Genomic DNA, 18,244 nt, shown 5'->3' with positions numbered 1-18,244 from the left:
CAAACTCTGTATATTTAATAAAATTCAAAAATAACTTGTATACCTACTTAATTTTCTTTCTTCAAACATAAAATAGATTATTAGACACAACAACATGGTGTTTTTTTTTTTTTCTTTCTTCAAGATTCTATTGATAGCTACTCACAAACCTAATCAAACGCTGAGCTCCATCTTAATGTTTAAAAATTCCTTCACAGTTACACATCATTATATCAAATCCTATATTTTTACTTTGGTTGGTTACATAATAGTTTTTTTTTTTTTTTAATTCATTTTCTTTCATTCGGAATGTAAGTTTCTCTTGCCCTCCATGCTTATGGTCAAACATAACAATTACAATGAACAAATCTTCCATATAGAGTCCGAGAAAATACAGTCAAAGGGACCTATCTGGGCATTCCTTCTACGTATCACATATGGGTCATCCGATGAGCTAGCTTCTACAAAAAGTAAGATTACATGGTTGAGAGTTTTTACCATACAAACCATTAACCATCAAATTGTATCCAACCATGAAGCAAAATCATCTAACACTCTAGATTTGTTAACAGAATGAGAAGAAGTTTTGGTCTCATGAGGAAAACCCTTTACTTCCTGAGGCTGAGGTGAAGCATTTTGGTTCACCAGATTTGCCGTTTGTTCAAGTAAATCGTCAACTACATCATCAAAATTGGCAGTAGTTGATGCAATTCTCCGTGAACCTGGACCTTCTCTTAAAGGATGAGACTGAGATGTTGAAGCTTGTTTGTCAGTGTGCGAGAGACTGTTTTCAGATTTGTAGCGGGGGGCATCAGAAATCTTGCTGTCACTAAATGAGTCAAGAAGCATATCCAGTTCTGCCTCAGCTGCTGATGACTCAAACATAAAATGCTTCTTCTTTGTCTTTGCAGAAGAATTCACATTAAATTGTGCAGTGGACTCCAGTGGTCTACTTTCACTAGATTCCCCAAAATGATTTGGAGTTGATTCATTGTTCATGTGATTCACCAAATTCACCACAGGGTTCATCAACAGTGAATCCAAATACCGACTATCACAGGCTGAATCCATCTTTTTATCCGCAGCCACTTCTTCTGAAATTTTCGTGGCTACTCTACTCTGCTGTGTTTTATGAAATCGGTTAGATTCCTGATTGCTGCTTCCTTTTGGTCCTGTATTCTGTTGAATAAGCAATTCAAGGTGTCAGTGCAATCCTATAAGTTACGAGTCAATGGGAAGAAATGAATTTACAAACAGGCATAAGTTTTTTTTTTTTTTTACTTTCGGCCAAAGGACTGAATATCGGAAATTTACGAACTACTCCAAATTTCCAAAACAGGACCAGGACAGTATAACTGGTCTCGACTGCTCTCGATAACAATTAAAAGAATAAAGGAAAAGAAAAGTTCAAGTCATATTTGCAAAACATTATTGGTAGGATAATCTAAGTATCAAATGGGATATGAAACGTACCAGTTCTGTTGGCAGAAGATCTGCTTCGATGAAGAGCCTCTGAGGTAAGTCTACTTTTTCTAATTGTTCCTCAAGGGCATTCAAATCGAGGGACAGGAAAGCTGCCTATATGCATAATCGTTACAGGGGAAAAGACAGGAAAAAGATTGTGTCAGAAAATAGTATAGGCATAGCTAACATAAATCAAGATTTGAAATGATGAATCGAGTGGGTAACAGACAATGACCCCCACTGAGTGAGTCCTTCAAAGAAAAAAAGAATCAAGTGGTTTGAAGCAAGCCTCAGTAGTAAATGCTTACAGCTCTATAACAGAAAACAAATTAGGCACATACTGACACCTTTTTTTGCCAAATGTGAATCTTTAGGTTAAACTTTTTACTTCTACCATAGCACTCTAAGAAACCCATCCTTCTTACAGTTCATAAAAAGTTTACTGATGTCACTCGCCCTACGACATATAATAAAAGATAATGGGCTCCAAGAAGCCTTTGTGGTATATCCAGCCTAGAAACAAATATTGGTGATATACACATAAAGAGTGTATGAGTGCATCTTGTCGTTGCATATGTCTGCAACCTCAAGGATTGCACCTAACTGGGTTTAAGACCTTATTGCTGTGTACTACCAACCTAAGGTTCAAAGACTGTCTTTCACTTAAGGTACCATTCAACATCTAGTCAGCAACAAATCTAAAGCAGTTGATGTCCCATCTCTTTTCTCTTTGTCGCAATAAAAGACCGAAAAGTCATCAAAACCTGCAATGAAAATTGTATCACTGATGAAGCTCCAGCCAAAGTCTGAGTACTCTACTAAAAAAAAGTCTCGAGTACTCTTTCTTCCATAATATTTTATACCACTTTACTCAGCATTGTTTCAGTCAAATATCGATAGTTTACTGTATTTTCCCAAAAGGAATAAATTGAAATTCACTTCGATCACTAGGAGGGCAAGGCAAGGTGATTGAAGCATCTAATTCTATCATTGACTGAAAAGAAAATAAAACAAGTAATTGATATTCTCACAGAAAGAAATCTACAAAATGAAGGACAAACACACTACAATCTTTTTATTCCATTTGAACATAAAATCTCAGTCTCATTTAAATTTATAAAAAGTGAAGAAGAATGATAATAGATTACCTCAGGACTTGCAGTTGTTTCATCTTCGACAATAAAGCTATTAGCCCCAATCCATGACAGAATGGCCTCTCCCCTAACTGAGAGCAGGGAGCCTACTCCCAGCTTAAATTCCTCTGTCATAGTTTCATATCAAATACTTTAAAATAAAATCGTTGTGAAAGGAAAGTAACTAAAGAAAACTTTCTTCACATGCTACATAAACATCAAATAGGACATTGCTAATGCCGGTGGCACACATTGATTAAGTAGTAGGTGCCAAGATTACAACCAGCACATCTTATAATAATGCTGGGAGGTGGAAAGGGAAGAGGGAACAGCCATATAATCTGAGCCTACTATAACTAATTCTGGTTAATATAACTGAACTACTTCTTGCTCATCGGCTTTTAATTTACATGTCATTTTCATAATAGATGATGTGTTACACATCCCGAATGGAATAGATCAATGTCATGATGCAAACAAATGAACCTTAAAGAAAGTAGAAATAGTAGAAATTCAGAAAATTTATAGCAAAAGGTAGTTGATGGAAGACAGAAAGAATTGTCAATCAAAAGCAACTACTTTAAGGACACCAGTTGAATGAAGATGTCAAAATTTTGTAGTTAAATTTACTGAAGGCAATAAATGAGAAACATGAGAATCCCAATTTGCTTTTACTACTCTATGTAGAAGGGTGAACTGCTCTTAGAAGCCATCTATTCTTTTGTTTTTTTTTTTTAAAATAAATGGAAATGTTTACATAACTTTTGTCCTTGGAGCAACCAAATGTCACCAGCTGAACACAGAACCACTTGAGGACAATAAGATCTACAAAGATGTTAGGAATGATATCATTGTAAAATTACACAGTGGTTCAAAGTAGGTTCTCAACTAACAAGATGTTATGCATGTCAGTACGTGTGTGATTACTTTTTGATTTCTATCCATTGGTAGCAAAATTACATCTAGTTAACTATCTTTCCATTTATTATACAAATATAACACATGAAACATCTACAAATTTTTATTTCCATTGAAGGCATTTGAATCAAATTTGGCATAGAAACGAATTTGCAAATATTTATTAGTGGCTCTCATATCTAAATAAATTCCAAAAATAACAGCAAAAGCAACTAGCTCAGAACATCAATTAAATTGTCAGGCACTAAGAACTACTAGTACTTAATCAAGCTACATTTTCTTTTTTGAGACATCTAGTCATCCCTTGCTGTAATTCTTTCTCAATTTCTAATGATACTTCTTTTATATATATATAAACAGACTTAATCAAGCTACATAACAGCCAAAAGAAGAAGCTGACAGCTTCATATTCGTATTTGTTTATCTTGATCCCACATAAGTTTGATGGTTCACTGTTAGAATGGTTAAGGACTAGTAGAAAATGAATGCATATAACAAACAGATATTAGTGCATCAAAATATTCAACACATCAACATTAAAGAGCTAATTAGAGATATTAATCAAAGATAACTAAGGGAATACCAGGTAAAACATCATCAAAAGATAGAGAGCTATTTGAATAAGGATGTAACTGAGATTGAGCCTCAGCAATCATGTGACGAAAGTCTGCCCCTTTACTCCTTGGCATAATAACATCAGAGGGTTGATTTGAGCTATCTCCCAAAGAGTTTACAGAGCCTGAATCAAATTCTTCTTCATAGCGATCCCAATTTGATGGCAGCGCAGATGCATGCCGGGACTGCCTCGTTTTCTCTCCAGCCTCCTTTCCCACTGGCTTTTTTATATTTCTACCACTACTTGTACCATCTGAAGGAGCTTTCAATTTTTGGTTTGGATGAGGCCTTTTACTATGGTGAAGAGAGTGAGCTCTCTTTGATTTGGCTAAAGCCTTTGCATCCATTAATGACATCTATAACAACAATCATGTGAAAATCAAACAAATAGAGAATAGCTTATACAAGGGACGAATAAAAATTTGAAACAATGTACGTAATCAACAAGCATATCGATAAAATAATTAAATATTAAGCATAAGAAATATTAATGATAATAATAACAATGCTTTTCAGTTCCAAATGAATCTTTTTCCAACACTACAGATGTTCTGGAAAAAAACAAACAAGTATCTTATTGCTAGTAAATACTGAAAAAATCAGCAAACAATTTTACCATCAATTTATTTGCTAGAGAAATAATCAAACCGAAGAAAGCTTAAAACCTAAAACCCAATTCCTCAAATAGGAGAGAAAGAGAAAAGAGACGAGAAAGTTCACCACAGGGAGCTATTTTGAATAGGGTAAACCCCTTTTCGGGGATACGGAAGCAGGGGTACTGTAAATCCATAATTCTAACAACGATAAGCGAAAGATCAATAGCAAAACGAGATTAATATAGAATGAAGAGATAGATTAGGTATTAACGATAACAGTGTACCTGTTATAGGATTTGATATTTTGATTTTGCGATAACAAAGAGCAAGTATGCTTGAACTAAACGTGAAAGTGCAGGGAAAGCATGAATCAGTATCTTCCAGGATATAAACGGCACCGTTTTCATAATCTGAAAAAGAATTCTTTTTCTTTTTTTTATATACATAAAAAAAAAAAAAAAAAACCATCTGTGTTTCTTGAAGTTAAAACGGTGCCGTTTCTCTCTCATTTTGCTACCATTTTCTTGATCGGTTGAATTTTGCCATCAATTAAATCACGAGACCACAACGTGGATCGGATTCAAATAATCCATTACATGATGGGCCGGAACCTACGGCCCAAATTTTGGATCCATTCGGGTCTAATAGAACAAACTCATTATTCAATAAAATCGATTAGGCCCAAAATTTATTTTGTCCGGCCTTGCAATATAAAAAAAAAAAAATTATTTCCAAATTATAACTTTCAATTTTTTAAAATTAAAATAGAAAAAACTTTGTGATTTTGTATCAAATATTTTCTTTAATGTACATAATAGTAACAACATTTATTTAGGGGCTAGATTTATTATATATCAAAGTTATTTTTTGGAATAATTTTTTTGAAATAAAAGAAAAAGACGACTGCAACACAAAAACTTATCAAGAGATCACCCATCTTAATACTACTTTCGTCCAAACATATTTTAACTACATAATTGTGATGAGATTCAGTACATTAATACCGCTACGATTGCACTCGCTTTTGAAATAAAATTTAATTCAACTAAAAATAACAAAAATTCTTTAAGTTCTAAAAATTAACGTGAGATAAACTTCAATTAAATATAGATTGGTACTGTTTTATTTGTTCATTAAATTTTATATAGTGTTTATTTTTATTATACATATATATATAGATATATAAATTTATAAAAATTGAATTTGTAATTAAATTTTATATATTTAAAAAAAAAAATTATCGAGATCATAAAATATCTAATTAGAGCATAGTATCTTATATTTTATTTAAGCCTTGGTAATCAAGAGTTGATTTGGGAAATTGAATTATCAATGAAAAGAAAAAGAAAGGGTATTTGTAAGGGAGACAACCTCCAATCAAGGAAATGTAGTAAAAATAACAAAGAGGACTACTTTTTGGACTAAATATATTTATGTAATTATCAATGCCTTTCCCATTTGAATCATTTAGTAAATGACAAAATTCAAGTGGAAATATATATTGGACCTCATTTTCATATTTATATATAATATTCTTTTCTATAAGCATGTAATATTATATATATATATAAGTATTTATATGTGTGTACGGAAGAAATTGGCTTTGAACAATTCCTTGTCTTTTTTCTCTTTTTCCTCTCTATCGAAAATACATGCAATGAAACTCAATGATTAAATCCATGGACGCGACATAAATCTCCAAACAAAGAATCATCTATTGAGACATCCATAACTTTTTTCTTACCCTTAGTGGAGCTTAAGTGCTCATATATATATATATATATATACATACGTGATAACGACCTTGTTTAATTTCTCCCACAATAATCAACATATACTTAATTTAATTATTAATTATTATTAACTTTATTTAATGCACAACTAAAACTTAATTAAAAATCTTAATTGGGCATGCATGCTTTTGGTGACCTAATTTTATAATTATTTAATTAATCATATTTTTGGGCATTATTTGCTCCGTCTATCATACTCTTTTGTGCTCAACAGGGATTCATGTATGGTCCCTAACTTAATTCATTCTCTTTCTCTTGAAAATTAAGGATATATATAATGGGTATATTATATATAAATTAATATATATATATATATATATATATGTGTGTATCTGATTCATCTTTCTGAGAAAGGGATATCGATGGTGTTGCTTTAGCTTTGCTTTTCCAACCCATTTAAAAAAAGAATCTTTTTTTTTTTTTTTTTCTTAATTAATTAATAAATTTATTAATTAATATAATTATAATTGACAATGTTTTGCATGGGTAAGTCGTACATTACCATTTTTGGATGATAGTTTGTAATGGTTGTGCCCTACCTACGATTAATTATATATCTTACCACCACCCATATCTTAATTCGACTGCATAAACTATTATTAATAGTCCAATTTATTTAAAAATAATAATTAAGATGTGGGTATAACTATTCTTCTCAATCTCTTGTTTTTTTTCATCTGGTTCGAATATTTTTGTTTACTTCAATTTTAATTTTTTTTTTAATTTTGAAATATTATTCTTGATGTCTAGAATTTCAACATAATAAAAAAAAACTTTAATTTTTGTAAGACATTTAGTTTAGATGCAATAAAATTATAATTAAATAATAAATATAAATATTACACAAGCATATATAAATTGATAAATTTAAAATTTTTATTCAAAAATTATAAAATAAAATTTTAAAGTAATTAATTATTTAAAATTTATCAACTCATTTATGCTCTTAAAGTATATAGTAAGTTTTCATAGTTGAATTATCATTCAATGATAATAGAACTAAAATATAATTAAAGAATAATTAAATTACATTGTTTGATTTTGAGTAAGAATGATTAATTCAAATATATTTATTACATTTCTTAAAGATATATATACGAGGCTAAAATATAATTAATCTATTGTAAATAACTATTATAAATTGATTTCAATATATTTTAGTAGTTAGTAGTACGTTCATTAATATTTAACTGAGTAATTTTAATATTACATACATATTAATAGATTTTACATATTTTTTATTATCAAACTTAAATAAAATATTTATTTATAAAAATTCACAACATAATTGACGTAGAAGCTTCAAAATAAAATGTTTATTTAAAACACTAATAAAAATTTAAACATATATCACATAAACTTTAAAAAAATAATTATTTTTATATAAAATTTTTATATCACCTAACAAAGCCTATGTTAGTTATGATTAATAATTCATATTTTTGGTATAAATATTGATGACAATAATAGTTATAATGAAATTATAATTCAAACCAATTAAAAATAATAGTAGTCTTTTTTTTATTATAACCTTCTAATATACCATTATTCAGCAACTAAAACAATCAATTATATATCTTATTTTTTAGTTAAATTTGCTTATTTTAATTTTTTAAATTAGAAATGATTACAAATTTAAATTAAGAGCGAAATTAATTTTAATAAAGCACGAAAAGACATATATATATATAAAGAACATTCTAATAATTAACTATAAAATATAAAATGGACCATGATATAGTATACAAGAAAAAAAAACATAAAGATATATATGTGTATGTATAGATGAGATAAAACCAACACGACAGGATGCACTTCCACCTTGTTTTTAGCCCCCCTTTCTTTATTGACATTAATTTGTTTAATTAATTACTATATGATGTGATTCACCCAACAAATGCTAGTCATAAAATCCAATTTAAATATATATATATATGTGTATATAAAGTAAATGTATTATTATATATATATATGGTCATATATGGACATGGATAATTTTATGTTGGTTTGACTAAAACTCGGGAAAGTATAGTAGAGACGGAGACTTGGTCAAATCTAAAAATAATAAAAGCCAATAATTATATATGATGATGCACTATAGCTATGTGACACATATATACATACTTCCTCATTATAATTGAAGTGTTTAAATTTGCATGTATAAATCACGAATGAAGCCTTTTGTCTTCTTCCATATTGTTATATATATTGCATTAGCAGAGGAAGGCTATATCTACATGCCTAAAAGAATTGAAGATAAAAATTATACGGTCCATTATTTTTTTCTACTATATGAATTGTTCCTTTGAATTAAAAATAATTTTTGTTTTTATGGAATCACTTTCTTTAAATTGATCTCGACAAAAGTTAAAATCGAGTTTTCAGACTCTATTAAGGAACATTGAATGTTTATCATTCTTTTTTTAAAATAAAAACTCTTTATTAATAATCAGATTATTATTAATACTCTATCATTGCATAAATAGTGTATTTAAAAATATTAATATAAAAATAAATTAATATAACATATCACTTTGTTATAATATAAGCTAACAGTATATAATATTATGTTTGAGGTTTTAAAATATATTATTGAATAGCTTTTTATAGTTTAACTTAATACAACATTTCTAACAAATAAAACATTAATTGAAACAAGAAACTATATCTCGTTAAAGTGAAACTTAAAAATTATTACAATTTTATTTGAAAACCCACGTTTAAGTACTTGAGTGCATTTTGAGTACTTAAAAGTTGTTATGAGACATCAATGATTTCTCAAGACCTCATGCAGTTTCAATATGTCAAAGTAATCCCAAGATTCTAGCTATTCTCAGGGCTTTGGAGGAGTTCCTAAATCTTGCTAGCATTATCCTAGAACCATGAGATGAATAAGACTGAGGTGCAATCCTATGATGTTCGAATTTTGTAGGTATAGTTTCATCATGACCTAAGATTGTCCATAACTAATAAAAAGAATGAGGAATAAGATTGGTTACTTATTTTGTCCTTTGTGGACCAAACAAATTACAACATAATATTTACTTCGTACTGTCTTTAAGTTTATTGTAAGATTTGTCCAATATTATATTGCCCATAAATGTGTGATCATTTGTTATCTTTTAGTGTTTTGATATGATATCATGTTTAAAAATTAATTTGATAATAAATAATTTATCAAATATAAGTGGGATCAACGTCTTTAGTTAGGTTGAAGTTACTAAGTATAAATTAGGGAGTCTTCTCTTTACATACTTGGAAGTTTTCTCTCAATACAAATCATCTTTTTAGATAAAGGATTTGATATTAAAAACATTAAAGGCATAACTGCATGGGGACAAAAAAAGTTTATGACGACTGCAACCAAAATCACAGTGATTAAATCAATAATATCTTCAACTTTTGCATGTCATTTATGAAGATTTATAAGGTATCTCAATTAGACTAAATGCTTATGATATTTCTATGTAGTGGTCAAACAACATGAAAAAGATCCATTTGATTAATTAGAGTATAGTGTATAGAAGTAAGACTTGGTGCTAACTATGTAACGACCCCGAAAATCTAAAAGAAAATATAAAATAATTTAAGTACGAAAGCAAAATAAAAGGTTAAGGTTTACATCCCTTACACAATAACTTAAACTTACTAAACAAATATTACGGAATAAATTCTTTGAAAAAAATACGAAAAATAAGAAAAATAATAGAAAATAGAAAGTATCTAGCATCTACTCGCAATCTTCTTGCAGATCGGGCTCTGAAACCAGGTTCTCTTGATCTGAAATGGTTGGATAAAGGATGAATTATACTATCCCAGTAAGGATATCACACTATATCACCAACACAGAAGTAAAGGTTGGTATAAAATCAAAACAACTAATGGAGTACAAAATTTAGCAAATTCGTTTATCAATCATAAAATCATTTACCGTTCACTTACCATTATAGAATTTATGAAAATAACCTATAGAGACAATAATACCATACAAATTATGACTTCATGAACAATCAGCAACATAGAACATATCATAAATTCATATCCATTAACAATAAACAAAATCATAACCATTTCTCATTTTACCAGCCTACTAATATCCATGGGAGTTTATAGTAATGTCCCCGCTACACGTGAACTCTTTTCCCTAATAACTCAATTACAAGATCGTCCCCATACCCTGTCCGGTATGAGCGCCAAGACATTAAACCTCAATACCCCGTCCGGTATGAGCGCCAAGACATTAAACCTCAATACCTCGTCCGATATGAGCGTCAAGACATTAAACCTCAATACCCCGTCCGGTATGAGGGTGAAGTGGGTTGTCCCCATACCCCGTTCAGTGTGAGTGTCAAATTACCAAGTCTCCATACCCCGTTTGGTATGAGACAACGTTCACGGTAGGGTTTCTTATGTATCAGGTCCGTCCACCATCTCCCAAGATATCTAGTAAGGTTGTCATTCTATCTGTCTCTTTGATCACACCAATTTCCTATTTTTCCTTAGTCTCCATTACCAAATTGAATATAATCACAAACAAATAAACATGCACCCGGTAATGCAATCATGTCTCAAATTCCAAATCAAACCGAAATCAGATAAGACAGTAATACATGCATTTAAACCATAAAATAGATAAATCAGATACTATCATGCTTTTAAACTGTAAAATAAATCAATAGAGAATAATATCCGGTTTGGGCTCCATTAGCAATCTGAAATTAGTCATGCACATCTATTTAATATGTACACAATACCGTATTATTATTTATTTAAACTTCAATTCTATGATAGGGAATAGGGTGAGAAATTCTTACTTGATTTGATACCGAAAAATTAAATGATTTACTGTGCATACGGGTGGTCTCTAGGTTCCCTGAATTTTTCTATGAGAACTGAAACGCGCTTATAGTACTTATAAATATCCCAAATAAACCCAAAATCAATCTCAGGGCCTACTAGACATATTTTAAAAATCTGGCACGGCGGCTCCGCCATGCTCCGGTGACAGCACCGCCACCCACGGCGGCGGTCCACCATGCTTCGGTGACGGTGCCGCCACCCACGGCGGCGGTCCGCCTTGGGTCGGCCATTTTCAACTGTTTTTAGCTGAATTCGGTCGATTTTAAATTGATCCCTACAAGAACACATGCTAAAGGGTCTTAGTGGGCCGAAAAAATACGAAAAATCGAAACTCACCGGCAGCGGGGCTCTCCAGTGCGGCGGCTCCTCCGGCTCATATTGCGGTTGGGTGTTTCGCTTTGGTCAACCTGTAGAGAAGAAAGTAGTAATTACAACAGTGAAAAAATTATACGAAACGGGAATCGGGAAGGTCCTCATCGGAGGTGGTTTGTGAAATTCCCTGCAGCGGCACCGTCGGGATTCGTCGGTATTTTTCGGCCAACTGGCCGGTTCTTTCACTCCGATGTGGCTATGAGTGGGTTTAAAATTCAATTTCTTATAAAAAGAGAATTTTTTACCTTTTTTGGCGGTCGGAAAGGTTTTCAGTGGGCGGCGGGTGGCGGCAGTCGGCTCTCCGGCGGCTAGGTTGTCTTCTCCGGCGAGGGGTTCTGGCAGCTTGGTTTAGGGTTTGGGTGCAGATGGGTTATTTATACCCATCCGCTTTTGATCTGGACCGTCCATCAGTTTTGATCTGGACCGTGCGATCCTGATTAACTAAGGAGTGAATCTGGACCGTTCATCACGGTCCAATATGGGCCGTCCGTGCGCGATTCACTTTGGATCGTCCGTGCGCGCGGGAACGAATCTCAGCTGTTCGATCGTGCGCACGTGAATCGCCCACGTGGCTCCCCCCGCGTGGCCTCCTGCGTCAGCACCTCTGCCACTTGATGTGTCCTGGTTGGTCGGGGCTGCTGACCGAGCGTCTGACGTGGCGCAATTTTTTTAAATTGCGTTTTGACCTCTGATTTCTGATTTTTCTTTCAAAAATACCCCTATAACCCAAATAAATACCTCTTTTTTCCAAAATTATTTTCAATTTAATCATTTTATCAATTTACTCAATTTTTTTATTAAATTAAAATAAAACAAAATATAATATAATATAATAAATTAAATAATCAAAAATTTATATTTATTAATAAAAAAATAAAATAAAAGCTTTAGGTGGGTGTTACAAACTAAGGGTTGGAGTTTATAAAATCTTAATATTTAGGTAGTTTTAGAGATATAGAATATAGACGGACTCTTTGTGGAAGAACATTTTATGAAAAGTGTTTGTCTTCCTTCATTCAAGCTTCTTACATTTAATATTTATGTCATACATTTCATTTGTTTTATAGAGAGAAATTGTAAAAGCTACAGTAATATCACATGATAAAATTTTGATCACTTATAGGACTTCGTATTAGAGCTAGATCATTGGTATAATATTTATTTTTACAAAGATGAAAGGTTAGGTGATATAATATTGAACAAGGTGTTTATGATGACTTTCTTCGTGGCTATCAATCAAGAAGTAGACAATGAAGTATGAAAATATGTTGCCAATTTAATGATGACAATAGGTTGTTTTTGAGGTAGATTTCATAGAATCTAAACTCGACTCAACTTTTAATATATAAAACTCAAGCCATTTCTAAGTTTGTGTAGGTTTACTGAATTTACTTTTTTTTAGTCGAAAATTTAGCAAAAGTTTGTCGGACTTGATCCAATTTATAAATGTATATTATATAAGGTAAATTAAAAATATATAATATAAAATTACTCTAATTTTTATAAGACAATTGATTTGGATGTAATAAAATTATAATTGAATAATAAATATAAACTGTTACACGAGTATTATGACTTGATATGTAAATATGATTGATATATTTTAAATTTTTTTTAAAAAATTATAAAAGTAAATTTTAAAGTAATTAATTTTATTTATAAATTTTATCAACTTATTTATGCTTTTAAATGCATAGTAAATTTTTATAATTGAATCACCATTTAGTGATAATAGAACTAAACTATAATTAAAGAACAATTAAACTACGTTGTTTGGTTTAAATTAGGAATTATTCATTCAAACATACTCATTACATTTCTTGATGGTATATATATGAGACTCAAACGTAATCATAATCTATTCTAAATGACCATTATAATATTTTACTTATTGTATTTGACTTCAATGTATTTTAGTAGTCAGTAATACATTCATTAATATCTAATTGAGTAATTTTAATATATATATTAATAAATTTTACATATTTTTTATCAAACTTATAAAAATTCACAACATAATTGAAGTAGAAGCTTCAAAATAAAATGTTTATTTAAAACACTAATAAAAATTTAAACATATATTACATAAACTTAAAAAAAAGTTTATTTTAATATAAAATTTTTATATCACCTAACAAAGCCTATGTTAGTTATGATTAATAATTCATATTTTTGGTATAAATATTGATGACAATAATAGTTCTAATCAAATTATAATTCAACCAATTAAACATAATAGTAGTCTTTTTTATTATTATAATAGTAATTTTATTATAACCTTCTAATATACCATTATTCAGCAAGTAAAACAATCAATTATATATATATATATATATTATTTTTTAGTTAATTTTTTTTATTTTTATTTTTTAAATTAGAAATGATTAGAAATTTAAATTAAGAGCGAAATTAATTTTAATAAAGCACGAAAAGACATATATAAAGAACATTCTAATAATTAACTATAAAATATACCATGATATAGGATACAAGAAAAAACCATAAAGATATATATATATATATATTTATATATATATATATATGTACGCATATATGAGATAAAACCAACATGACAGGATGCACTTCCACCTCGTTTTTTTCCCTTTTCTTTATAGACATTAATTTGTTTAATTAATTACTATGTGATGTGATTCACCCAATAAATGCTAGTCATAAAATCCAATTTAAATATATATATATATGTATATAAAGTAAATCTATTATTACATATATATATATATATGGTCATAGATCCACCTGCATAATTTTATGTTGATTTGACTAAAACTCGGGAAAGTAGAGTAAAGACAGGGACTTGGTGAAATCTAAAAATAATAAAAGCAAGAGAAGCCAATAATTATATTTGATGATGCACTATAGCTATGTGACACATATATACATACTTCCTCATTATAATTGAAATGTTTAAATCTGCATGTATAAATCACGAATGAAGCCTTTTGTCTTCTTCCATATTGTTAACATGCACACGGTTATTGTTATATATATTGCATTAATAGAGGAAGGCTATATCTACATGCCTAAAAGAACTGAAGATAAAAATTACACGTCCATTATTTTTTTTCACTATAAGAATTGTCCCTTTGAATTAAAAATAGTCTTTGTTTTTATGGTATCACTTTTTTTAAATTGGTCTCGATAAAAGTTGAAATCAAATTTTCGAACTCTATTAAAGAACATAAATATTTATCATTCTTTTTTTTTAAATAAAAACTCTTTATTAGTAATCAGATTATCATTAATACTCTATCATTGCATAAATAGTATATTTAAAAATATTAATATAAAAATAAATTAATATAACATATCACTTTGTTATAATATAAGCTAACAGTATATAATATTATGTTTGAGGTTTTAAAATATATTATTGAATAGCTTTTTATAATTTAACTTAATACATCATTTTTAACAAATAAAACATTAATTGAAACAAGAAACTATATCTCATTAAAGTAAAACTTAAAAATTATTACAATTTTATTTGAAAACCCACGTTTAGGTACTTGAGTGTATTTTCAGTACTTAAAAGTTGTTATGAGACATCAGTGATTTCTCAAGACCTCATGCAGTTTCAATACATCAAAGTAATCCCAAGATTCTAGCTACTCTCAAGGCTAGCATTATCCTAGAACCATGGGATGAATAAGACTGAGGTGTAATTCTATGATGTTGGAGTTTTTTAGTATAGTTTCATCATGATCTAAGGTTGTCCTTAACTAATAAAAAGAATGAGGAATAAGATTGGTTACTTATTTTGTCCTTTGTGGACCAAACAAATTACAACATAATATTTACTTCGTACTGTCTTTAAGTTCATTGTAAGATTTGTCCAATGTTGTATTGCCCATAAATGTATGATCATTTATTATCTTTTAGTGTTTTGATATGATATCATGGTTGAAAATTAATTTGATAATAAATAATTTATCAAACATAAGTGAGATTAACGTTTTTAGTTAGGTTGAAGCTACTAAGTATAAATTAGGAAATCTTCTCTTTACATACTTGGAAGTTTTCTCTCGATACAAATCATCTTTTTAGATAAAGGATTTGATATTAAAAACATTGAAGGCATAACTGCATGGGGACAAAAAAAGTTTATGACGACTGCAACCAAGATCACAATGATTAAATCAGTAATATCTTCAACTTTTGCATGTCATTTATGAAGATTTATAAGGTGTCTCAATTAGACTAAATGCTTATGATATTTCTATGTAGTGGTCAAATAACATGGAAAAGATCAATTTGATTAATTAGAGTATAGTGTATAGAAGTAAGACCTGGTGCTAACTAAGGGTTGGAATTCATGAGATCTTAATATTTAAGCGGTTTTAGAGATATAAAATAAAGACTTACTCTTTGTGAAAGAACAATTTATGAAAAGTGTTTGTCTTCCTTCATTTAAGTTTCTTACATTTAATATTTATATCATACATATCATTTATTTTACGAAGAGAAATTGCAAAAGCTACAGTAATATCACATGATAGAATTTTTGTCACTTATGGGACTTCGTATTAAAGTTAGGTCAGTGATATAAGATTCATATTTACAAAGATGAATGATTAGGTGATATAACATTGAACAAGGTGTTTACGATAACTTTTTTTGTGACTATCAATCAAGAAGCAGATAACGAAATATGAAAATATGGTGTCGCTTTAAGGATGAAAATATGTTGTTTTTAAGGTAGGTTTTATAGGATCTAAACTCGGCTCAACTTTTAATACGTAAAACTCGAGCCCCCTTTAAATTTGGGTAGGTTTACTAAATTTATTTTATTTTTGGCTGAATTATTGGCAAAAGTCTGTCGGACCTGATTCAATTTATAAATGTATATTATAAAAAGTAAATTAAAAATGTATGTTACAAATTTTTAGATTAAATTAAAAATTATATTACATATATAATTGAGTCGAGTTTAGACTATTTTTATTTTTTAATTTTTAAAATAAATAAAATTAACTTGACCAAGAGGCTTTAAAAAATTAGAATAGGTTGTGGTGTGTTGATTTAGGTGTGCCGCGTTACAATTTTAGTTTTTACCACCTTGATGGTGGTCATGCTCCTTATTTTATCTTGTCAAATAAAACCTCGAACAGCCAGCTTTGCAAATTGGGTTAATTCCATGGTTGGGTATAATCACTTCGTGCATGGGTTTAGAGCGCAAGTAATTATACATTTTTATAATAATAATAATAATAATAATAATTACAATCTTCTAAGCATGATTAGTGTGAGATAAGCATCATAATCACAATGACAATAAAAGAAAAGTTGAAAAGAATATTCATGTAGCTGCTTTACAAAGCTTGCAAGGAAAGAATAGGTTGAATATGAGAGAAGCTGGCTCCTCAAGGTTATGCCACGTGTACCACAAATTATAATTAACAAATTAAAAGTAAACATTAATAATAATAATAAAATGACAAAAAATGTTTTATGGAAAGGCATATATTCTCCTCCTACTTTTGATAAACCAGAGCATGTGCCCAACTTCTTCTGTGATGGATTCCCAGATCCAAATCTGCCTTTCTTTTGGGATATATCTTCTTGCAAAAAAACAAAAATCCTTAATTAACAAACATAACGTTCTAATGAATTTTGAGGAAGACCTAAAACATCATTAGTGTGGGATTATCTAATTATATATTGATTAACTAGCAAGTGTGGGACAAGACGCATGAATGTCCTAAAGAATAGTGATTACATTATATTTTCTGGCTACTTAAGAAAATGGCAGTGAAATAATGCAGAGAAATGAAGTTTGACTGGGTATTAAGGAGAAGTAATTATACTGATTAATTTAGTTAAATGTTTATATTACTCGTTTATTTTTTGGGTCTCGGTTTGAATTGAATCTCTCATAATCTTAAAGTTGAAGTCTTCTTCTCTTCTCTCCCTCTTAATTGCTTGCTATTAACAAAGATAATACAAATAGTAGAAGACAAAGAAAGAAACAAACATGCCCTTGGTGACAACATTTTGCTTTTCCCTAAACCTCTTGTATTTCAAAAAATATGCATATTTATATATAAGCCCTACCTTATTAATTTCTAAACTATATAGTTAAATGGGTGTATGTATGTATGTATGTATGTATGTATAGTAGAAAGAAAGAAAAGAAAAAGAAAAAGAAAAATAAAAAAAGGGGTTGTGGGGGTTTGTAATAAATTAGAGTAGGAATCTGCAGTAGTGTTGAAAGTTGGAGTGTTGGAGAAGGAGAGAATATTCTGGTGCAGCCACAGTTCAACAGCTAAACTCCAAAAATTAAATACTAAACAAAGTTAGAAAGTAATTACATGATTAGATTATGATTAAAGTCTTACTAGGAAAAGTCAGCCCACAACCAGACGCCTCCCCATCACTCCCAAATATTCACTGCCTTTGTCAGCTCCCTGTCCCTTCCCCCCTCTCTAATTTTAACCATATATATATATATATATATGTATGTATATAAATCTACCATTCAAGAAATAAATCAATA

At 29.7% G+C, this 18,244-nt stretch overlaps 1 protein-coding gene across 3 annotated transcripts; it reads right to left on the bottom strand.

Moving 5' to 3' along the window:
- Nucleotides 1–333: 333 nt before the first annotated feature.
- LOC110807677 (phosphorelay protein) lies at nucleotides 334–5,124 on the bottom strand. 3 transcript variants are annotated; one of them, XM_022032864.2, is made up of 5 exons: nucleotides 4,990–5,124; nucleotides 4,078–4,465; nucleotides 2,592–2,704; nucleotides 1,453–1,557; nucleotides 334–1,158 (listed from the first exon to the last, which is right to left on the bottom strand). In XM_022032864.2, exons 2-5 carry the CDS (start codon nucleotides 4,463–4,465, stop codon nucleotides 496–498), a joined length of 1,269 nt encoding a protein of 422 aa, XP_021888556.2. In that variant the 5' UTR covers nucleotides 4,990–5,124; the 3' UTR covers nucleotides 334–495. The 3 variants fall into 3 exon arrangements, with proteins under 3 accessions (XP_021888556.2, XP_021888554.2, XP_021888555.2); XM_022032862.2 differs by lacking the exon at nucleotides 4,990–5,124 and adding an exon at nucleotides 4,726–4,983; XM_022032863.2 differs by lacking the exon at nucleotides 4,990–5,124 and adding an exon at nucleotides 4,830–4,983.
- Between the last annotated feature and the right edge of the window lie 13,120 nt (nucleotides 5,125–18,244).

Source organism: Carica papaya, chromosome 3 (assembly GCF_054855325.1).
Source record: "Carica papaya isolate Zhongbai chromosome 3, ASM5485532v1, whole genome shotgun sequence".
NCBI classification, from domain to species: Eukaryota; Viridiplantae; Streptophyta; class Magnoliopsida; order Brassicales; family Caricaceae; genus Carica; species Carica papaya.
This window is presented reverse-complemented; position numbering and strand designations above follow the sequence as displayed.

What these genes read in the sequence shown, in the direction of transcription:
- LOC110807677 (XM_022032862.2), bottom strand. An exon ending in TTTTGATGATGTTTTACCTG is followed by an intron (nt 2,705 to 4,077) that starts GTATTCCCTTAG and finishes AAACTATGACAG; the next exon opens with AGGAATTTAAGCTGGGAGTA. An exon ending in ATCTTCTGCCAACAGAACTG is followed by an intron (nt 1,159 to 1,452) that starts GTACGTTTCATA and finishes CTTATTCAACAG; the next exon opens with AATACAGGACCAAAAGGAAG.